Source organism: Cyanistes caeruleus, chromosome 3, assembly GCF_971803275.1.
Source record: "Cyanistes caeruleus chromosome 3, bCyaCae1.hap1.1, whole genome shotgun sequence".
NCBI classification, from domain to species: Eukaryota; Metazoa; Chordata; class Aves; order Passeriformes; family Paridae; genus Cyanistes; species Cyanistes caeruleus.
Window position 1 is genome coordinate 70,253,942 of NC_141703.1, and position 24,352 is coordinate 70,278,293.

General features: G+C 37.8%; 1 protein-coding gene across 3 annotated transcripts in view; it reads left to right on the forward strand.

The window, feature by feature from the left end:
• The window catches only part of MIPEP (mitochondrial intermediate peptidase), a 67,623-nt gene that overhangs the window by 6,328 nt on the left and 36,943 nt on the right, over positions 1 to 24,352 (forward strand). For all 3 annotated transcript variants that reach the window (XR_015284741.1, XR_015284742.1, XM_086881820.1), the window contains exons 4-12: positions 636 to 722; positions 1,721 to 1,784; positions 3,467 to 3,649; positions 6,193 to 6,349; positions 6,741 to 6,789; positions 7,436 to 7,496; positions 8,125 to 8,177; positions 22,293 to 22,446; positions 23,392 to 23,469. Coding sequence is in view for 1 of the 3 variants with exons in the window: in XM_086881820.1 (XP_086737946.1) it covers positions 636 to 722; positions 1,721 to 1,784; positions 3,467 to 3,649; positions 6,193 to 6,349; positions 6,741 to 6,789; positions 7,436 to 7,496; positions 8,125 to 8,177; positions 22,293 to 22,446; positions 23,392 to 23,469 (886 nt within the window). In the remaining 2 variants the exon portion in view is untranslated. The remainder of the gene's footprint in view (positions 1 to 635; positions 723 to 1,720; positions 1,785 to 3,466; positions 3,650 to 6,192; positions 6,350 to 6,740; positions 6,790 to 7,435; positions 7,497 to 8,124; positions 8,178 to 22,292; positions 22,447 to 23,391; positions 23,470 to 24,352) is intronic.

Consider the following 24,352-nt stretch of genomic DNA (forward strand, 5'->3'; position numbering starts at 1 on the left):
AAATTTGTAGAAAGAAAAAATTATTCACATATTATCTTGAGAGGCTCATGAACTGTTGTGTGCATGTGTTTTGTTGCCCACTGTATTCCACCTGGGAGTGCAGGATAAATCCGATGGACACAGTGTTGTCTGCATGGGGACAGTGCTTGATGTGTGGAAATGTTCTGGGGATAGTAAGCTCTTAGTCTGTCCCAGTGGCAGTCAGCAGCACATTTATCTGATGGCAAATTTGAGCACAGGTTTTCCTTTAATGGAGTGTTTTCAAAGTAAGGATTAGAAAACCATTCTCCCACCTTTATGCTCTCACCGTGTTTATCTTTGTTCATTAAAAAAAAAGCAGTGTTAGACTTGTTCATATTGCCACAAAATACAGTCCAGAAGTATTTTTCTGTCTGATGCACATGACACCTGTTTCCATGCTGGTTTGTCTACACATGCTCTGTATAGAAATTTTCTACTTTTTAGCTGTGATTGTGAACCAGAAAGCATTTTGAAAATACAGTCCTTGGCTTTTAATGTCATTTTGTCATTTTAATGTCATCATTTTTAAATACTGCCTTTGAATGAGTAATACCAAGAAACTGAAATACTAGTCTGTTGCTAACACATGATTCTTTTACTCTGTATCTTTTCAGATTAAATACAGATGTTGAACTGTGTCAGAGTCTGAGACGTCTGCTAGCTGATGAAACTGTAATGAGTACCTTAGATCCAGAAACCAGGTACTTATTAATGCATATAGATCCTTATAGATTGTAAATAGACTCTTGTAGATTTAGATTCTTAGATGGTAATATATTGTTCCTTATTGTACTTATATTTTGTGTTTTCTTAAATTAATAAATGTAGTTTTGGAAAACATGCTACATCTCCATTATTAATTTATTAATCACTACCAAATTACCTGCACAGGAGTTAGGCAGTTTGTAGTTGTATAATCTTGGAGAATGTCTGTGACTGTAGAGCACAAGATACATTTATGCTGAATGACTGAGATCTTGCAGGAACAAAAAAATGCGAACTTAAGATTTTAATCAATAATATTCTTTTGATTAAAACTGTGTACTGTACTGTGATGTATATATCAGTATTTTTAGGAATAAAATTAGGGAACCTTATATAACTTGATTTCACTTTATGGAAGCTTATTTATATTTTTCAAAATAAGTTTAGCAGTGTATTTATTGAAAGCTTACTTTATGATTGCTATAATAGGTTTTATTAGCTGTTTGTGCAGTTATAGTTTTGAATTATTTATTCACTGACATGGTTAGAAAAGCTTAATGCACAAGTTATTTCCTCCTTCCTTCTTTCACCATGATCAAGGATGTTAGGTTTGGAAAGGTATTTTTCTGATGTTAAGATAAATTAAGTGTGAAAGGAAATTAAAATGGTAATTTGTACAAATTGGTTGAACATCTAAATTAAGGTACTGGAATCATTTTGAAGGATATTTTCAAAGCAGATGACTAAACTAAGAACAAAGGACAAATTGTTTCTCACTGAGTAAATTGTTAAGGACCTAAAACATAGGAAATATTTGTCTCCAATAAAAAGATTCATATAACTGTGGCATTATTCTCTGTGAAAGACATGAAGCATAAATAACTACTAAAGGCAAAGGCATGAAGCATAAATAACTACTAAAGGCAAAATCTGTTAAGAAATGATGCTTACTATCAAATGAGGCTGTTTTAACAGGGGTTTACTGTATTTTTAGGCGAGTGGCAGAACTTTTTATGTTTGATTTTGAGATCAGTGGCATTCATTTGGATGAAGAAAAGGTAATTTCTGGCTACAATGTATGAACAGAAATTTGTCTGTCTACAAAGACCAGATAATGAAACATGTGGGATGTGAAGTCATGTAATTCTGGATCACTTTGTCCTGTGTGGAGCTTTGTTGCCTTAGAAGTGATTAATTTTGTCTATTTTAAATCACTTCTAAAGGAAGGTTTTACATAGTTGGTTGTTCTTCCTAGTTTGGTCCTCATCATTCCTTTCAGTTCTGAGGAGTTATAAGCAAGTCCTGGGATCCTGTTTTCTTTCTTTGGTGTCTACATCAGATATTTAAGATGGCTGCTCAGCTGTCAGAAAAACATATTTATAGAGAGGGAAAAGCAGCACTCCATGCACCTTGTTGATAGATTAATTAAGTGTAGTGTGTTAGAAGGAACCAGGCGTGTGTCCAAGCACTCCTGGGGTGCTCACATAACCAGAAGTTGTAAATCTTGTTCAAAATTGGATATCTGAGCATGGCCTGATTACCTGTCTTGGAGCTATTACATAGTTTTGCAGTAGTTAGTGATGGATATTCCAAACCTAGCAGCTTACACCATGCTCTGTGATATGGATGCTCTGTCTGTTCATAGTTCCTGTCACTGTATAAAGTTAATTTCTTTTTTATTTGGGTCATCCCCTCCAAAAAAGATCTGTACAAAAGCTTTTCCACCAGACTGATGCTATAGAGTTATTCTGAAGATCATGGTTTTAATGGTGTTCTGTGACCTAGAAAATGATTCTAGAATATATTTTTGCAATTTCTTTGTCCAAAGAACAACCCTGAAACTTCAGCTCTCGGGTTTATGTCTGATTTGACTATTGGTTCTATGGTGCTTCATCTCCTTTCAGTTACAATTTCATTTATTTTTGCATGTTTTTCTCTTCCTCCTCTGCCTATCCCACTTTTCTTGCTTGCTGCTCAGTGTTTATTTTCAGTTCTCATTTAAGACTTTAGAAATCCTTCCCTGTTGTAAGTTGAAGTTTACTTATGCTACAAAGAATTTCTGCCTCTTAAAATAAAACTCAAAGATAAATTTTAAAGATAAAGGGTGGAAATGGGAGGACAGAGATCACGTTGCCATTCTTTGGACTCAAGAAGTTTTGTTGTATGTGTACCCTCAGCCTTTGTTTTTTTTAGCTATGAACCCAATAGAGACCATACTCTACTAATGTGAGCAAGTTCACTGAAGCAAATCTTGCAGGATTAAATGTGTGAAATACTGTAATGATGGTGATAAAACTCTAAACCACAAACTCCTAAGAGAAGGATTGAAATACTGTAAATAGTTTACAGTCTCCAGAAAACAGCACAATACAAGCAGGAAGAAGACAACTTAATTCTATATGTGTTTTAGGGTATCTCTCTCAAAGACACTTCTTTTTTTATTCAATGTTTTACATAGCAATCAGTTACAAGCTAGCAAAGCTTATGTAAATTCTACTTGAACTCCACTGTACATTTTCTTACTGCAGTAACAGGGGCATTTTCTTTGAAATTTCAATGCTTTGTGAGAATCTGATCTTGTTGACTTGCCCTCCATTATGTCTTTGTTGATTCTGTAGGTATAATCTTAAGTGTTGTATTTTCTGCTTCATTTTTGAAAGAGCCCTCTAAGGCTTAAAAACTTTGAGTTCTTCTTGTACTGTGTCTGAAGATATTATTTTGTGCTTTATTTTTCTTACAGCGTAAAAAGGCAGTCGACCTCAACGTCAGAATATTGGATTTATGTAATGAATTTCTAATAGGAACTCACATTCCCAACAAGATTGACAAACATGTTTTGCCAGAACATATTCGGTATAACTTTACAGCTGAAGGCAATTACTTACGAGTTGCTGGTCTACATGCTGATTGTCCTGATGATCTGGTTTGTATTCCCTCACTTTGCTTTAGCATCCTTTATGCCAGAGGTGCATATCAGTTATTTGATGTGTGAGGCAAATGCACTGTTAGTACTAACAAGGAAAAACTTTTGTAGAATGTAGTGATCAATGGTATATTTGATAGTAGCAGGTATGAAATAATGGCTGTGCAGATCCTAAAAGGCTGGAGGAGGAAGAAGGGCAGAATAGAGTGGATTTTAGGCAAGCACACTTCAGTTTATTCAGAGGTAGAATCCCATAAAATGCTGTTCTGAAGGGTAAAGGAGCTCAAGAGAGCAGGTAGTTCTCTAAAGGCATCATCCTCCAAGCATGTGAGAGTATTGAGATACTCAGTGCATCCTGATCCTTAGAAGGCCAAGCAGATGTATCAGGAACCAGGCTTGACAAGAAGACAACTCTTAACAAAGCTTAATCTCCAAAAGATAGCATACATGGAGTGGAAGCAGGTACAAGATCCAGGGGAGGAATGTAGAAACATTGCCTGTATGTGTAGGATGATGTAGGGAAGGTCAAAGCTCAGCTGCAGCTGTGACTTGGAAGGGACATCAAAAACAACTGCTGTATTGGTTCTAAAAGCCTGAGCAAGGAAAACATGGACTCAGTGCTGGGTAAGGTGGGTGACAGTGGCAGCAGACAGATAAGGCTGAGATGCTCATCACTTTCTTTTGCCTCAATGTTCATCAGTGATTTTAGTCCAAGGTAGGAGATTACAGGCTGGATTGGTGGAAAACCAGATAGGTAAAAAAAACTAATTTCATGATCACACTCAGAGAGTAGTGGTTGACATGCACCCTACAGGAAGACTGGTAGTGGAGGAACTCTTGCAGGGGTCCGTTCTGGGTTCCCTCATTAACACATGTATCAGTGATGGAGAGGAAGTGACAAGAGGGCTTGCCTACGAGATTTGCAGGAAAGAGCAAAGAGGGAGGAACAATCAATACACTTGAAGGTCAAGGCTGACATTCAGAGTGGCCTAAAAGCTGGGATAATGGTTCAGGGGCAGTCTTACGTAATTCCAAAAGCATAAGAGAAAAATCATACACCTGGAAATGGAGAATTCCTGGTTATAGGGCAGGCTTGGACTGCCTGGCTGGCAGAGGCCCACAGTGTTGGTGAGCAGAAAACTGGGCATGAGCCAGCAGTGATCCTGGCAGCAAAGGGACCAACAGCATCTGGACTTCTCAGAGACCGAGGGAAGAGATTAGACCCCCCACTCTTCAGGAGGCCACCAAGATGGGCAGTAATGGGAGTGCTTGCACTGTGAGGAAGGGCAGAGGGATTTGGGCTTGTTCACCCTGTAGCAGAGAGGGTTTGGGGGGGCCCTTGACAGCACCCTGCCAGTACCTACAAGGATGACATGGAGAAAATAGAGCCATGCTCTTCAGCGTGGTGCATGTTAGGAGAACAAGTATCAAAAGTCACAGGTTGAGATGAGATGTGCCAGCTGGAGAAGCTTTTCCTGTTTACGATACCCCAGTGGTGAAATAGTGAGGTCATGCTGTCTCTCCCATATATGCAGGGTTTCAGGACCAGACTGGAAAAAGCTTTGTGTGACTTGGTCTTAGCTCATAGCTGTCTCCGCTTTGTGCAGGAGGCTGAATTAGAGACCTCATGAAGTTCCATCCAACCTGAATTATTCTGAAAAAAAAATCTTACTTTAGTTATTGTTAATGTTGTTTTTATAAAAATTAATTTAGAGTTATAAATGTAAAATTAATTTAGACTCATTGAAATGTGGCAGTGGCTCCCTAGACTTTTAGATACAATTCTAGGATCAGGAGCATATTAAAACATTCCAGTTTTCTTCCTTCACTTATACTATGTAGAGAGAAGCTTAGTCCAGATGTAGGCAAGTATAAGTTGTTGCTGGATTTCTTGAGTTTATTCCATATGTAGAAAATAAAATCGTTTGTGATTGGTTTGTGGAACATAAAAGCATTTTATCAAATTTTATGAGTCTCCAGGTAGTTTTATTTTCAGTCATAAAAAGACCCAAACTATCTAAAAACATGAGAAAGGGAGAAAGTTTGTGGGCAGATGGGCAGACTAATAGTTCCCTACTACAAAAGAAATAAGGCTTTTCTCTTTCTCTCTCTGCTCTCCCCTGACCCCATCTCTTTTTCTTTTCAGATCCTTCCATAAGCAAACTGAACTGATATGCAGAGAACAATTTGGGTTTATTTTCAGAAGTTTTAATGAGTTAAGACAGCCCACAGAGTGGTCTGAAAAGCACAGATGTTGGCATAAAGAGGGAGTTGATGAGAAACTGTTGACAGGAGTAGAGAGCAGGACCCTTTTTGGCAGTCTTGATTTCTTAGGCTGTCTCATTGCATTTCCTCATTCCAGTTTTAATGGGTAAGAGAGCTGTAATTGTCAAGCAGTTGTATTGTTAAAAGGCTTTAGGCCTTTTCCCAACAGTATCAGTGAAATAGGGCTGTTGTGCCAGATCTTCAGTTGCATCACTTGTTACAGTTAAAAATTGCTCTGTAGCAATGTAGCTTGCTTTTTTTTTTCCCCCTTGTATTAGGTGCGAGAAGCTGCTTACAAGATTTTCCTCCACTCAAACACTCAGCAGTTGGCTCGATTGGAGGAATTGCTTGCGAGCCGAAACAGCCTGGCACAGTTGGTTGGCTACGACACCTTTGCTCATAGGGCTCTTCAGGGAACAATGGCCAAAAATCCAGGTATAAGGACATGTTGAGAAATCAGATTTGTAACGTGTGAGGTTAAAGGTTGTTTGTTAGTTTCTTCAGCTAAGTTTACACATACTTCTTCCAGTGAAGTGTTTTATTGCAGTTACATTTTACTTTATGCCATACTCAGTGCTCACTGTAAATAACAGTACTCACTGAGGAGGATCTGGTGTTTTGGTTCAGAATTGATGATCACCCCTTAGATTATGAAGGTGTCATTATATCAGCATATAAAAAAGTAAATGTAGTACTAAATTCTCTTGAAATCATGTCAATGGAGTAATTTATTAAAAATCTAAAGGAATTTTGGTTTGGAATATTCTCATGTAAATTTAACATCCTTTAGGGAAAAATAATTTTAATATTTTTTCCTTCCATCTAGAAACAGTAAGACAATTTCTGGAGAAGCTTTCCGAGCAGTTGTCTAAAAGGTATGTCTTTTTTGCTAGGTGTTTTTTTAACCATACTCTTTTATTTCAAGAATAGAGGGACTTGTGCACTAATAAATTAGTCAGTGCTGCTATTATGTGCTCTAATGAAACAAAAACTGAGACTTCCCCAAAATTTTGAGAGAAGGCTATTTGCTTAGGATAAATTCTGTGTCTGTGATCAGAGAACACCCAGGACTGAATGTAAGAAATGCAGTGAACAGCAAACAAGAAGACCAAGTTGAAGTGCAGAAACATCTCTCCTGGTCTTTGTGCCATATGCACAACTCCATATATTTTGCATCTCTAAACATATTTCCCTGTTTGTCCCTCTTGCCACCCTGAGCTCCACACAGTACAGAACATTCTCATCACTGGGTATAAATGAGGTGTGTTGTAAGAATGGCAGTGTTTTGGAGCTGTACAACCGAAAGAAGAGGGACTTAATTTGAAAATACTTGAATGGCAGAAGCAGAGTGAAAGGGTTTTTCTACTCTTACATGAGGGCCTGCCATTTTGTATAGTCATTTTAAATAGTACTATAAATCTCTGATGATGGACATTTTATTAGGATGGAATATTATCATGTACTGTATTTCACTGCTCAAAAATCTTCCTTTAACATTTTCCTCATAAAAATATTTTTCAGAACTCAAAAAGACTTTGAAATGATGACAAAGATGAAAATGAAGCTCAATCCCCACAATTCAGTAAGCTACATTTCTATATGTGATTGTTTTGTTTCTTTAAAAAAAATATCGTATAAGGTAATCATGTTCTACAATTACTTCTACTTTACTGTACAAGATGTAGTAGAATTCAAAACATTCTCTCTTCTGGCTTCAAATGCTTTCTGACTACTTAGTTGCTGTATTAAAATCAAGTAGTGAGAGAGCTGTTGGTTTATACAAAGTGATACTGAGATAACCAGAACATAAAGCAGTGAAAGGGGGTATCACTTTGCTTTGAATTAATTGACTCATTTGAGAAATAAAGGCTGTACTTTAGGTTAGATTCAAGTCCAGTTTATATACTACACTGAATGTATCTTAATGCTGTACATATCTAGGTTTATCTTTTTATTTGAACTGAGTGTATTTCTTGAAATCTGATATGAAGTCCTATCATATAGTTGAATGAGAAGACACTTCAAGAAGTGTTAAAAAAGTTTTCAGGTTATGATATATGATGCTATTTTTGGTTTGAGCCCTGTTTCCCATTATGTTTTAAAATTCTGTGACTTGCTGAAACTGCAAAAATACTCAAGTGAAGCAAAACTTTTACTTTGAGTTCACTTGTTGTCCATTATTGTAATTATAAGCTGGAATTCTCTTTCAGATGCTGATGCCATGGGATCACCCCTACTACAGTGGAGTCCTTCGTGCTGAGAGGTAAGCTCCTTATGTTCCTGATTGTAATGTAAATGAGGGTCCTTGCAATAAAGACAAAGAAAGTACTCAATATAAACAGGATTTCTTTCTTTGAAGATGTACCTCAATATGAAAAAATAAATATTATCTAGTGGGAGAGTAACATTTTGTTACATTTTTTAGTTACTGCTGGAATGCCTGTATGGTATTCCATGGCCCTTGTGTTGTTGTGCAGGGAAGTATTGGCCCTCTTTGAAGATAAAGAGGATGAAGCAGTTTCAGAACAGATAGAAGATCTTTATTGTTTTGCTTTTAGTTCTTAGCTGGGCGGTAGTATTGTTTAAAAATAAATTTTGAACACTGATTACAATTCAACTCCTCTTAAAATTTTAACTTCATTGTGCTTCTTACCGAATGTACAACTTTATCCTCTTCTGCATACTTGAAATAGCAACTTGTTCAGTAAATCTTTGCTGCTTATGAATAGAATTGTTCTTATCTCTCTTGCAAAGACTGGGAAATAAATCCTTAACACAGATTTAAATAGTGCACAGGGCCTTTGCACATAATGAGATGTCAGCTCTGAAAGATGTAAGCCCTGCATGTTGCCTTTATTAGATCAGCAGCAGTGACCTTTTAAGTTTCTGTTGGAAAAGATAATTGAAAATTATTCTGCTCTCACAAGGGGGTTAAAAAATAAATCTTCCTTCACTGCAGATCTTCAGTTTTTTGGTTTTTAAACAAAGAGACTGGATGTATCTGATTATAATAGTAGTTTTCTCTGGATCAGAAAGCTGTGACAATATAGACATGGTATGGAAGGATTGTCAGCAGCTGGCCGGGTTGTTTTCAGAACTGGTGTGTGCCATAAGAGTTAGAGCATTAGGTGTAGAAGGCACTGTGTTTGTTACTTCTCCTGGAGGAGTATCTTCTGATGCTGATTGTCCTTAGTCTTACTGTCCTTCTTAGATCTCCTCATGAAGCTAACCATCTCATAATTGAGTTGCTGATGATCACAAGTAGATTATTCTGCTCTTTTTGGCATTAGAAAGAAAAATGTTTCCTTTCCTTGGAGGCCTTTGTAAGAGACCCAATTACTTTAAGAATTGCATGGTGGATTTGTGAAGGGAGAGCTGCAGATAAAAGAGACATAGGCATTGGAAGTGTATCTTTGCTATTTTTTTTGAATCCAGGCACCAAGTCTGGAAGTTGGATCAGTGTGAAGAGTCTCCTGAATCTATGTAGGGCCTCCTTGATTACAGTGCAGGGTTGGGGCCCAATGTTTTTCTCCCTCCAGCTTGGGCAGGACTATTTGTTTCTGGCAGGTATACAAGAACCTACAAGACCAGGAAAAAAGTAGTAGTTTCCTTTCTATTGTGTGCAGAGCTGCTTTGCTTTAACACAGTAGTGTAGATTTTTCACAGTCCTGTTGTCTGGATGGTTGTATGTCTCTGGAAAAAGTGTTTGATCTAACTGACTGAACAAGGCTTTACATCTATTCTGCTCATACTGTGGGTGTTTAACAGGGTAGTGGATAGTCAGCTCTGTAAAGTAAAACTCACTTTTCCCCTACATAGCATCAAGGACTGTGCTTTATGAAACTAGACAGGAGTCAGAGTATTCATACAGCAACCTGAGGATGACTGTTTACTTGTCATGTCTGTGCCCTAAATGCCCTGTTACCCAAATGGAATCTCCTATCCTTTATCTTGTATTTGTTCTTACCTTGTTTGGCCACATCCCTTCTTGAATACCCTGTGGATGCTGTGGTATGTTCAGTTCAGCCCTTTTGTAACTGGAAGATGAGAGCTGTATCTGTCACACAAACCTTCGTGCTTGGCTGGAGTTTGACTTTTGGCTATTTGTTGTCACTCTCGTCCTAACTGAGCCAATTATCTTGTAGTATTAACTTATTCATCTAAGGAAAAGTGATGTTGTTTTCCTTGGTTGGTTGGTAGGTTTTTTCCCATGAGAAAGTGATTGAATACTTTTTTAAAAAAAAATATTGGTTTTATTTTTTTTTTTTAATTTATAAGCTCAATAAATAACTTTAGTTCTATTTTATTTTGCATTTTTTCAACTTGGAATCACAAAATATGTTTTCAAACAAGATGCACTTAACTGTCATGCATTTCTCTTGTTCTTTGTTTAGTCTATTATGGTTTTTATTTTTGTTCTTTGAGGATTTCTTTCTTTAGGAAGAAATTTACTTTTAGATTTAGGTCTTTAACAGAAATGCCATGGTTGTATTTGTAGTAGTGCTGCACAGAGCATGGCTTAAGTATTTGTCTCTCATGTTTTGGGGCTTTGTGGTAGTTTGTGTGGTGGATTTTTCTATTAGGAATTTCTCTTTTCTTCTGCTTAGTAAAACATTTTTATTGAAATGGAAGCAAATGTATGCTTTTGGGTATTCTTTTTGGACTACGTTTGTCTCCGTGGCTCCAGCTGAAGTACAGACCCACAGTTTCCTAGGTGTTATCAGGTACATAAGAAGCAGATTACAAATGTAGGTATAAAGGAAGAGAATACGGGGATTTAGTTCTTGATTAAGTAACTCAGCACTAGGGGGTGCAAGAAATACTACATGGGACAGTGTGTCTGCTGGAAAATGTTACTGTGTCTTAGTTTGACCTATTCATCCATTCCTCTTTAGTCCTCCAGATTTTGATCAGCTGCATCTCAAATAACACTGAAACTCATGACTTATTTTCAATGTGTCTGTTTTATATTTGCAGCATGTTGTGTATTTTAACTGTATTTATATATTTTATCTTCTAAATATACATTTAGTCTTTACTGTAACAGGATTAAGGAAACAAATCCTTCACTAGTTTTGAGAGGTAGATATTTACTTCTGAAGGATGCAGGATGCCCTCACGCGTCTGGGCTGTAGAGTTTTGATGCTATTTGCTGTCGCACTGGGTGGTTTTTTGTCGCTGCTTTCCACGGCATTACCGACCGTCGCTGCTGTTCTGCCACTTGAACAGCAGGGGACGCTGCAGACTCAAGCCACACAGTTGCGGTTTTTCTGTCTAAACCCGGCCGCAACAATTTTGTTTCAGTCAGCTTTCACCAAGTCTTTTCCCTGGAAACTTGATCCTACTTCAAAAGTGTAAGCCTCCCATTGATGGGAACAGGATATTTTACTTTTTTTTTTTTCCCCCAGACTATGTTAAGTAGCCTCTCTGGCTTTAAACCTACAGTTAAGACAGTGTAATGTTTTTGTAGCTATAGTTTAAGAGGCAGGGAAAATACATACTGGTATAAATGTACTTTTAAGAGAAACAGGAGACAAAAGTCTGAAAATCATGGTACTAGTATCTTAAAAGAAGATAGCGCAATTAGGAGAACCTCAAGAATTTTGGCAGGCTAAGGGTAATAAACCAGTGAGTGCTAGAACATGCTTCAGCATCTAACAAGAAAATGTCTAATATGTATATTATAAAAATAATAGCGTTGTATTTTAGTGCAGACAAGTACCCAAGTATTAATTAAATTGCACTACTTCTCAGTAAGTGCAGCTGTAATTCGCAAGTCCCTGATCTTGCAAAGATGTGGTAGTCCTGCTGACTTCTTCTGGGTCAGAGGAAAAAACACAACAGAAAATCACCCCAAAATGCTGTGAGAGACTTTTTGAAGTCAGCCTTGAATGTAGGATTGGCTGTGCTTAGTCACATCTGACAGAGGTGCAGAACTGTTCTGCACAAAAAATGTTCGGAACTATCAGCAGTGAGCTTTGTGTATTTGATATTGACTCCTGTTTCCTTAACCTGTGGTTCTTGCCAGGCTGGGTTGACTTCACTGGCTATAATTTGCTGTGGAATTTAGCCAAAATGTCCCAGATTTTATTCACCTTGAAGCTGGGATGTGCTTGCAGATTAGTGACTCTGTGCTGGTCCCTTTCTTTGGGACTGCAAAGAAAGGAAGTAAGACCAGCCTTGAGGATGACAGATCAGTACAAAAATAAGTTAGTTTCCTGATGTTAGGAAAGAGAAGCCACCATGACAGCTGCAGGCATTTTGGATCTTGGGGTGCCATTTTAGCAGAAATTAGGATTAAATCACCTCCTTTCTTGTTAGGACTGTGTGTAGGTTACTGGCTTCTGGGGAGGGTGGGCACCACTTCTGGGTTTTTCTGAGGAGCAGGTTCAGTACCAAGGTATGAAAATGGGGCTGGTTGTTTCACAAGTTCCTAAAAGCTGCAACTAATATTGATGTTTGCAAGTTACTAGTAAAGAAACTTGTTCATGGCTGCTTTTTGTAAATTTATTTTTTAGTTTCATGAAAGACTGTTCTGTCTCAGGAATGCCATGTGGAAGTACAGCCCAGACCCTTTGCAGAACATGTGAGAAAACTGTCACTCTGTTCAATTTGAAAGCTGAAGTGGAAAAATAATGCGAAATATAACCAGGAAGTCTTTTAGCCAAAGTGCTCAGAGAGAAGGAGAACTTTCTGTAACGAATAATTTATAAGAAAGGGAAGGTAACCTTCTGTTAAATCGGCTAATGTAGGTTTAAGTCACTTTAAACTCACCAGCCACTAAAGCTGGTGAATTAAGCTTTTTGGAGTGAAACCTGAAAGTTATTGAAAAGCATTGCTGTGAGGCAGAATTCAGCTTTCAAGAATTACTTCTTTATTCAAAATACTGTGGAAGAACAAATAAATTGTTGATTTGAAAACTAAGTCAAATATAAAAGTTGCGTGCAGTGTTGATAAAAATATTCCAAATTACCCCTTGACCTTCTCCAAAATATTCTAGGAAATACAATTAACAGAAAGTAAAAAGGAATGTGAAAAACAGGTGCTACTTTAAGGTTGATGAGAGTACAAAGGCTTTCTATTATTACTATTATTGTTATTATTTTTAAGAAATCCAGAGTCTTCTATAAATCATGGTTGTCTCCCTTTAGGTAAATAATTAAATTTCATAGTCTGGCATGTAATGAAAATTGGAAGGGGTTTTCCTTGTCTTGATCTCTTCAAGTTAACCTGAGGGGTTCATCTCACTTTTTATCTTCACTAGCAAGATCTTTTCAAGTTTCTTTGAAAGTTTTGACAGGATCTGTTTTATTAGAGATAGTTAACTTTGTATTCTATATTTTTGTGGATGTCAACAGGATAATATTTTTTCTCACAAAAAACCCCCAAAGAAGTCAGGATATATCAGGGACTACATTTAATAGCCACTTAAAACAATTTTTGCCTGGCAGCTAATTTGCAATGGTTAAGAGTCTGAATGCTTGTGTTCTGAAGAGCAGGGATCCAGATTCAAATATCCCTAATGTTCAATTTTATAAAAAGCATTCTTAATAGAATAGATGAAAGTCATGTTGCACAAAACAGTCTTAGCCTTGTTCCATAGATACAGCTTAAATGAAAGTGATTTTAGGAGTCTGCATTTTAGTTAGACTCAGTGAAGTCATGCAAGCTTAGAAATAATTATTTATAATCACATACTACATCTTTGTTTCTCACAGGGGCACAGCCTTTTCGTTTGAAGCCTACTGTTCTTGAAGAATAACCAAACCTCATTGTGTCAGTTAACTTCTTTTTATAATCTTTTTTTTTTTTTTTTAATTGGTTTAGCTATTTTGCTTCTCTTAAAAATACTGCTGGGCTGTAAACTCTGAAAGTAAAATGTCTGGATTTCTTAAATGTAGTTTATCCTTTAATAAAAAGCAGGAATTTACATTAAAGAAACTACAGCTTTATTTGATATTTCTACCTTTGTTAGGAGGGTACCGAGATTTCTCTTCATAAAGTTCCTGGGCTCACATTTGGACATAGAGTATATAAGAAAATTTTCATTCTTTCTTGGGCTCTGTTATAAATACAAAGTCTTTGGCATTTGAAATCAGATGTTCATAGTGAATTATGTTACTGGAATATGCACAATGAATACAGAGCAATCCTATTATGTTCAAGTTTGTCTCAGTCTTTTACATTTTTTGACATGTAAGCATGAGAGTTATGCAGTTCTGCAGGAGAAAGAGATAATTTAAGGTTCATTATTACAATAAAAGGGACCTCTTCGAGTCTTGATTATTATCTTTCTTAAGTCAAAGCAGCTTAACTGAAAGTCTGGCAGAGAGAAAAATATTCTTCTCCACTGTAGAGGAGTTCATGTATATATTTCTTGATGCTGTTACTGATTTATGCAAGGGTGAGTGTGTGTTGGTGTCCACATTTTTTTACATAAATGTTACATTTCCTACATCAAAACTAAAAGCAGCCTTTTTTAAAAAAAATATTCATATCTAGGCATGTACAAAATCCTTGATTTCAGGAAGTCTTTTTCAGATTAATCATTGTGTTTTCTGATGGGTGTGTGTATATCTGTAACAGATAGAAATTTTGATATTTCCTTTTCCTGATCTTCCAGAATTAGATTCAGATCCTTTAAGTTTCATATAATGGCTTAAGAAAATTTATGTGGTCAAGTTCAAGGTTAGTTGGGAAAATCTTATTGTAGCCGTGCAAATTGCAAATATCAAAAACCTGTGTTTTTTTTACCTGAGATACAGTAAAAGAAATGTTACATGGTAAGAAATCTTTTTGACTGGAGTATGTAGTTCTCTGCAAAGTTAACATCATCTGAGATCCATCTCTTTTGCCTGCATTTTTGAAGGCATATTCCCATAGAAAATGCAGTGCTCCTCATCTTTTTGGTATACAACATGCAGTCAGGAAAGTCCAAGTTCCAGAAAGAAGCAAAAGGTCATAGCTGAGCTCTAGACTTGTGCTAGTTACCTCTGATTGATACCTTATCAAGCTTGAAAGTGTTATAATATTTGTGTTTGCCCTTCTCTTGTGACATAGGCATCCAAAGGCCCAGAACTCAGATTTTAAGCAAAAGTGTATCCAGACAGCATGTTTGATTCTTGCCCTGGCTTGCTTAGCTGCCCTGAATTATTTTTGTTCCTTATGAAGCGCTGTAACCACATTTCCACGTGTTTGCTGGCTTTGGAGACAGCAGTACAACGTTTTGCTGGTGATGTTACTCTGCTATGTGCATCATTCTCCCTGCTGCAGAGTCTGTCAGCTCTTCTGGGGCTGCAAATTATGACACACAAGAATACCTGTTTTCCAGCTCTTCTTTGCAGTAGTTACTGTCACTAGATGCTGTCTGTCTCCAGAACATTAACCTTTCTTCCTAGCAGCAGTAACCCTTAGCAGAAATTTTACTGGTAGCAGAGTGTCTGTTACTGTAGTTCAGCGTGGGTCATGATAATTTCCTTTCTGATTCCTTTTCCCAAAAATACTTGAGTGCACTTCCTGTAGGAGATAAAATCATAACTTGTCTGAATAAATGTGGAGGCAGCTTGCCAAAGAGTGTGCTCATAATAAAGCAGCTGCTTCTTGCAGTTTTATTTCAATTTTTTACTGTTTGTTTTAAATAGAAGGCACAAAGCTGTACAACTATTCAAGCTCACAATTAATAGCAGCTTGAAAATTGTGTATAAAGTGATTCTTAGAATGGTTGCCACTTTAACATGTATAATAAAAATAATTATATGCACAGTATGGTCACCAACGTTTATTAACCTATAGATTATGAAGATCGCTGACTAGTGAGCATTTCAGGGGAAGGCTAAACTATAGCACTTTGGAAAGACTACTCCTTTTTATGTAGACTTGGGCAGTATCAGCTAATTCATTAACTGAAGTTGTTGTCCTTTCATTATGTTGATTGAAAAGTAATGTGCAGTGGAATCCCGGAATCACAAAATAGTTAGGGTTGAAAGAGACCTCTGGAGATAATCTAGCCCAACCCCCTTCCAAGACAGGAATGCCTTGGTTTTGGTAGGGTTTTGTTGGAAGGCTTTAGTCTGCATTAACAAATACACTTGGTTTCATGTTTGAAAAAAAGGGATCAAAGAAGCATCATACACCTGGGATAGAAGATGGGGTACTTTAAGTTTTCCCTTTAGCTTCAGGAGAAATTAATTTTACAGTCTTGGATCAGCCCTCAAAAAGGCTCTGCATCCTACACAGACAAGTTCTGTCTTTGTTACTGGGCAATTTAAAATGCTAAAGGAGTGTATTGAGAGAAGTCTTAATCCTGAAATTTTATGTGGTCGTTTAGAAAATTTGGCCCAGGTCAGAGTGTGTTTTGAAGATACAACTTGAGACCCTTTAACAGCATGAGAATTTTCATTCAAAGGACTGAGGGAAGAGAAGTTTGGATTGCTGTCACAATCACAGTCGCCATTGCTGCCAGGAGGTCGAGCTACCATGTTTTTAGATTGGTATGAATTTGAATGCCAAAATACTATGCCTGGGAAATATATTCCTGCAGTTCCACTAACGTGATGAAGCTGTCAGTAACTGAGATTGGGTAATCATTTGCTAGCTAACAGATGCTTTTTTTTTGTCATCTGGAAACAATGAAGTTGCTAATGACTGCTACCATTTGAGTGTCTGAAATCAACCAAGAATCTTCAGCCAGGAAACATCTACTTTGTAAACACTTCCAAATACTTTTCTACCCACACTCATATGCCACATTTAAATTTTAGAGATCTAGTAGAGATTGCAGCATTTCCTGTTCTGTTCATGGAGTATTTTTTTTTTTTTGGGAAGTTTCAAATCTTTTCATTTCTTCCCTTTTCCTCATTGTCCTCTAATCTTGCCTAGTGTTACACCTTTTATTTTCCAGTGAGTAGCATTAAATTTGAAGGTAGATGTTCAGAAAAGAGTCAGTCCATAAGCTTGCTCTTGCCACTGAAAAGCAAGATCATCTATCAGTAATAATTCCAGGAACTGAGGTTTTGGTTAGAGAACATCAGTTTCAGATGGCTGAGGTTTTGGCTAATTGCTGTTCTTAAGTAAGCCCAAAGAGAAAGTTTTCCTGGAATCAGTGCAAGTTTGGGGTTAGGTTTTCTTCAGTTATAGTTGGTTGTACTAAATTTGTGAAAGTAGAGTTCATGTGTGAGGTAGGACCAAATTCAAAACTTGGGAATTGAATCTGTGTTTTGGTGTCTGGAATGATTACTGCTTTGTGGGTATAGACTGGTATGTAGACAAAGGTTTTTGAAGATGCATTACACACTTATTGGAGGAGTGGCTTTTTTTTTCAGTAGCCAGTACTCATTTTGAAATATTACTGGTTATTATCATCTGATTGTGATAATTGCACTATATCATGGGTTTTGACCCCTTTCTCCATAACTCCTAGGACATTGCACTGGCTAGCAAACAAACAATGGATTCCAGATAACTCAAGGTATATAATATAATCTGCACTGGCTGCCAGGTGTGTCCAAAATTAATTTAAGTATTGGATCTGTGGCATTCTAAACACTAGTGGTATTTGAGGATTTTTTCACTAACTTCAGCTTTGATCTTTTTTTGCACACTGGTATAATAGGCAAGGCAGAAATGGACAATTGAGATCCAGACTAGAAGCATTTTTGTTTTGGCATTCTGCATTAAAAAATGTAGTTTCTCAAAACTTTTTTAGATTTTCCATTGGCAAGAACAACATTAACACGCATCTTTCATTAAATGTGGGAGACAATGTTCTACCAGAAGGGACTGACATTAACTTTGTGTAGTTTCTATTAAAGTGGTTGTTTAGTCAGGACTTCATTGTACTCAAAATGTCAAGATTGTGACATCTTCAAATATTAGCCAGAGTAGGGGGCTAGTTTCTCTGGGGAGTCTGCCTTAAGGCATTACAGTCTGTTACTGCTATTTTTCAGGGTGGGGGGTGGTGGATAAGTATCATGCTTTTTTCAAAGGGCAAAACTGTTACAGACTGATTTCCTGCCACCACCCCAACCCCTCACCCCACTTAGGACAGTGGCAATATATTACAAAGTACTTATCAGAAAGCCTTCTTCACATCCTTTTCATCCTGGGATAGGGTTATGGAGACATTGTGCATATTAAAGGAGTGCTGAGAATGAGGAAGAAGTAGGCATTGATCTTCTCCCTGCAATATATTAGTGTCAGCTATTCTATTCATGAAGAAATATCATTGTTTTCTCCTGCTAGTATGTATCCGTGTTCTTGACAGGAATGAAATTACATGAAACTTAGTTTCAGAGGTTGTATTTTCCCACCCCTCCAGCAAACACATTAATCCAGTACTTCAAGCTAATGTCGTAATCCATTGCAGTGAGTATGGAACATTGTCTTCCTCTGATAAAGCTGGAATCTATCTCATATTGCAGCTGTGTGCCCTTAGTCCTAGGTTCCATATGACAGCTTCACATAATAGGTGAGGTTGGAAGTTTGCTCCAGAGGTCATCTGGTCCAGCCCCCTGCTAAAGCAGTGTCCCCTAGAGCTGAGTGTCCAGGATCATGTCCGGGCAGCTCTTCAGTATCTCCAAGCTACAGGTCTCCATAGACTCTAGGGGTAACCTGTGCCACTGCTTGCTAATCCTCACTGGGAAAAAAGATGTTTCCTGATGTTAAGATGCAACATCTCATGCGCCGTTCTGTGCCCATTGCATCTGATCCTGTTGCTGGGCAGCACTGAGAAGAGCCTGGCTCTGTCCTCTATGCACCCTCCCTTCAGGAATTTCTAATCCTTATTAAGATCCCTCTGAGCCTTCTCTTTCCCAGGCCAAAACAGCATGGCCATGTCTCTCTTTTTTCTGATGAGCCAAGCACTGGCCACAGCACTTCAACACTGGACACAGTGCTGAGTAGAGCAGAAGGATCATCTCCCTCAGCCTGCTGGCCATGCTCTTCCCAATGCACCTGGGATGCTGATCACCTTCTTTGTGGCAAGGGGCCCTCGCTGGCTCGTGTTTAACTTGGTGTCCACCAGGACCCTCAGGTCTCTGTCTGCAAAACTTCTTTCTTGCTGGGTCTGGGTGTCCTCCAGCACATATTGGTGCCTGGGGTTGTTCTCCCAAGGTGCAGTGGAGAACCTTTTGAACTTCTTGAAGTTCATTAATCCTGTAAGCCTGTAAAGGTCCCAGTGACTGGAAGCAAGGCCCTCTGACAGATCAGCCACTCCTCCCAGTTTGGATGGCAGTTTGGTGTTACCTGCCAAAAACTGGACAGGACTGGACCTGGTATTGACCTCTGGAGCACACTGCTGATCCTTGGCCTCCAAGCAGCCATTGTAGCACTGATCACCTCCCTCTGGGCCCTGCCATTCAGCCAGTTTTCTGTCTGCTTATCCAGCCCATACACTGACAGCTCCTCTGCAAGGATCTTATTCCTCTGCAAGGAAGTGCAAAAGGACTCACTGAAGTCCAGGGAGGTGACGTGCACTTCTCTCCCCTTTTCTGTCAGGCCAATTATTTCATCATATAAGGTTATCAAGTTATTTAAGCATGACTAACCCTTGGTGAATCTATGCTGAGTACTCCTGGTGACTTTCTTGTCTTTCATGTATTTGGAAATGGTTTCCAGGGTTAGCTGGTCCATCAAAAAAATTCTGCTCTTTAGAAAATTTTGAGCAGTCTCTACATATCTTTTGATTTTTCTTATTTCTTGTGTAAAAGTTATCTAATTTCAAGAAATGTTTTCAAGGATGCTGTTTTTTAATTTCATATTATTTTCATGTTCTCTTATCCTGCAGCTGAACTCACTGTTGGGAGTTACATGTTTTAATTTCCTGCAGGTGTGAAAATCTGATGTTTTGTTACGAATGTGAGCTGTTGGTAGTGTTAAATTTTGATTGACTGAAGTGTGTGCTTCTAGTACTGTATCATATGGGTTCTTTATTGAAATACCTCTTATGCTTGTCTCTCTTCTCCCACTGGGCAGGGAGGAAATGGTACAGGAACCCTGAATGATGCTGGATGTCTGGGGGGAGGAGGGTGTGCAGGCTTTGCACGTAAGCATAGCTTTGGCAGCACTGATTAAAAGGCACTCAGCTAAAAAGCCCTGCAGAGAGCCCTTGTGCAATGAAACCACTTGAGCTTGTCTGTGTTGTGTATTGAGACTTTTGTCTTCAAAACTTTTGTTTTGACTTCTGGCTACTTTTGTAGCCAGATATTAGTTGAAGAAGCAATTCTTAGAATTGCAAATGGAAAATTCAGCGTACTATTCATAGTGGCATATAGGATGATAGTACGAGATTTTAAAGTGATATGACAAAAACCAGTTCTAAACTATTATGGAGGTTGTTATGATTTTCTGCCAAAAGAAGGGTTGTTTTAACAAGCCTTGTCTGTACGTAGGGGGAGCTTCAGAGCAGAATCAGGACATCTGAAGAACTTAGTGGTGTGTTTCAGTTTTTATGGTAACAGTCTGTGCAGAAGGTGATCACTGGGTGATTCTATAAATATGTAGAAAGGTCTGAGCTTGACCTCCTAAAGCTTTCCAAAAAGTGCCACTGTTGAAAGCATTGCAATTCTTAAGAATTACTGACTTTAAAATTCTTAGGATATTCAACGCATACCCTGTAATTCTGTACTTTGAGGTGGAAGGCGGAGCTTTGCAGGTCAGTCAGTATCCTTTGTACTCCAAATTTCTGTGGCTTACATGAAAATTAACTCATCTCTTCTGCTTTCTTTTAGAGACTTGCTTTCAGTCTTTTTATCAAACTTGATCTAAAGTGATTTATATCAGGCTTATTTCCTTGGGTGTAATGACCTTTTGAGTAAGAAGGAAAATGTGCACACTTTCCAGGAGGAAAACGTGCAAACATGCAGAGTATGAATTTGAGTGTGAAGATCTTGAAAAAATGTGTCAATATGACAGAAGCAAAATCTGTTTTATTTTCTGTGTTCAAGTATAGTTAAGAATAGAATGGAATATGCTGGTTTTAGCTTCGTGTATTTGTGGTGTGAAAATAAGAAAAATCTCGTGCCTCACCATATCATGGCTTACAGGAGTAACTCCACCCTGCTGTGCCTCACAGTTCAGAGACAGAGCTGCAGTTGTAAGCAGCATTTTGGCAAATGAAGTATCCCCAGTGGGCTGCTTTCTCTGTGGGAGTGGGAAGGAAGGAAGGGTAGGTGTGTGGGCAGGGGCTAGCTGGCTCTTTCACAGCTGGTCTGTAATTAAACCTTTTGATCACAGCCCTAAAAACAGCATGGTTCTCATCTTTGGTGTCCAGCTATTGTAGTCTAGCTGATGCATGTTTAAATTTCAGTGGCTGTGATTGTTTAGAGTTAATCTGTCTTTTCTCTGAGACCCTAGCAAATGGTATAAAATAACACTTGGGCTTTGTATGTGAAATGAGGCAAGAGTATTTTTTGCTGTTTGGGGTGCACGCACAACTACAAACAGATTCCAGTTCTGATTTTACTCTTGTCTCAAAAGAGTTTTGTGTTGCTGATCAGCTTGTGAAAGGTGTAGTTTCTCAAAGCATTTATTTGCTTGATTTACTTATAGTGTGTTTACTTTTTAGGGGCAGAGTCTCGGGGGAGTGTAAACCCTTTTACAGACTGCATACATCTCTGAACTTCTTTTTCAATTTTTTGTACATTCTCAAGTTTATACGTGTGCATGCAGATGCATGATGTCTTCCTGCCTATGAGTGTCTTCTGTGCTACAGCATTTTGAACATAGTTGATTGAGGTTAGGCTCAGGAAACTTGGCCATGTTTGAAATCCATGTCACATACTAAAATTTTCAGGTGGCTCACAGCTGTAAGATATTTTCTACAGGTTCAAGAGAGTCCCCAGAGCTTGAGGTGTGATTTTTGTGTGGGAGGTGATTGTGTCTACTTGGTGTTTCTGTTGCTGCAGTGAAAGGCAAGACTGCAGAATCAGCAGTGCTTACCAGTTGGTTTCCTGCCCTAGCTGAGGATTTGGCTTACACCACAGCCAAAGCCAGCTTGTTTTTCTGATCAGTCACACGATGCAGCCTTGGCGTGGGAAAGGCACTTGAGTGCCAGTGGCCTTTTGAGTATCAAAAACCACTGCTTGGCCACCCATCATGTTGCCATGGTCTGTTTGGGCTACATGTTCACCACATTTCTGAAAATCATAGTCAACATCTGTTGAATTTGGTATACAGATTTGAATATAAAAAAAATATTGAATACTGCAAAGCACTGTGTCTGTAACTTGGTTTCATTATTTGAAAAATAAAGCCAAACATGCTTACTGACGGCCTTTGGGCTGAGCTGGAGTATTTTGTGACATCCTGTGGCTTGAAGTTGAGTGCTGTAATTTGTGTAGCTCTGCTGACTGACTGGTATGTGTTTCTTGTACTCCCTTAGGTACAACATTGATCCTGGCTTGTACTGTCCATTTTTCTCTCTTGGGGCATGTATGGAAGGTTTGAACTCTTTGTTCAGTCAGCTCCTAGGGATCTCTCTCTATGCAGAACAGACAAAGAGAGGAGAGATTTGGTCTGAAGATGTTCGAAAGTTGGTAAGTGTTCTTCTTCCCAGCATCTGAAACCAAAGGGAAAATAAACAAGACAGTGTGTTCCTATGAGCTATAAATCAAACTTTAAAAAAAAATTACGTGGATACCTACTTGGATATCAAAAGCCAAACTAGTTGTCTAATTTTAGTTGAAGTTAGACCTCAAGAGCTTAATCCTCTCTTTAAGTGCCTTTTGGAGAGTTGATATTTTATGGCCTTAGTATTAACTCTGTGTCAAGGCTGCCTGAATGAGGAACAATTTCTATGTTTGGGGATTATTGTTGCACTTTTCTGAATGAGCCCTGTTAGTTTATTTAGTTTCAATTTATAGATGACCATAGATGAGTAGAATGCTGTAGGTGTCTGTCCTAGCAGTTGTGTGTCGTTGCCTCATTTTTTTACATTTTTACATCTTTACTTTGAGATTGATTTTTACTTTTCTTTTATTTTTCTGCCCTCTTTTTAGGGGAGGGTGGAAATTAAAACTTGCACAATAACTTACTCATCAGGTTCCTAAGTTCCTCTGTTGTCTTCCTACATTTATTCACTGCCAGATCTTCTCCACTGAGCCTCCAGGAAGAGATGCTGTTCTTTATATACTCTGGATTATTTTATAATTACTCCTTACTCTTTCTGTTTTTATTTTCATGATATATCTGCTTCTGTTTCCCGTTTGGAGTCTACAGACAGTAGAAATATAGAAAGTACTTTTAATACTAATCTGTGCCTAGCTAGTTTTGAGTGAAATGCAGAAATGTCTCTAGTTTGAGATACAAGATGTGAATTTTGTAAATTTTGTTTTCAGTTGAAATTACCAACGGATTTAATATTAATTATTCCCAGTTTGTTTGTTATTTATTCATTGTAAGTCTTGGGATTTGAATATTAGGTCTTCAGTTTACACATTATCAGTGCTTTCACTATGGAAATGATACTCTTTTTTCTTCAGGCTGTTGTTCATGAAACCGAAGGTTTGCTGGGGTACATCTATTGTGACTTCTTCCAGCGACCTGATAAACCACATCAGGTAACATTTAGGATCTGACTTCAGCATAGGTTTTATACAAGTAATGACTGTAGCATTAGTGCCATTTGCGTTCAATGTAATTTTAGTAAAACTTACCTCATTTTAAAATAAATTTAAACAGGGAAGGTCTGTAACTTCACATGTGGATTTAGGTAAAATATGTTTTAGGGCAAGCTTTTGTTTAAAAAAATGTTATCCAATAGGCTGAACTCAGACTCTGGTACAGAGTAGCAGGCATTATGAAATGTCATAGAATTCTGTTTAGAGAAATGGTAGATATTTAAACACTTATTTTCTGGCCTACTGTTTACAAGTAGAAACAATCTGACATTAACACTTTGTAATCTTTACACTCAACTAATTTTGATTCTAAATTCTCCTTAAAATTGTGGATGGTTGTAACTGTTGTGGCTCAGTCACTACTTAGTGCCAGTATATTTGCAATAGGATGCAGTACAGTCGACACTTCACTCAGTAGAAGCATTTGCAAATTACCTCCTTTAGTGAGGTGATGAGTGGACAAACTCTAAATCTATGTTAGTTTAATATATAACTGTTTTGTTAGTATTTCAGAATATGCTAGTAGTGCTGTGTGGTATATTTTATAAAGCAGTTACTGCTGAAGGCTGAGGAGAGAACTTAGTTTGTAGGTACAAATTATGTATTTGACACATCAGTAAATTTCTTGGCATTAGTGATACCTGTTAGAAAATTTGAACAGTTTTGATAATTCTAAAATATAAAGTAATAATTTTATTTTCTAAAAGCAACACAGTCTTTCCTGTATGAAATAATTTTGTTATGAATTTGAAGCATAATAAGGATGGAGAAACAGTGCTGCTATTCAACAGCACTGTTAATGATCATTGAATTCTACTTGTAT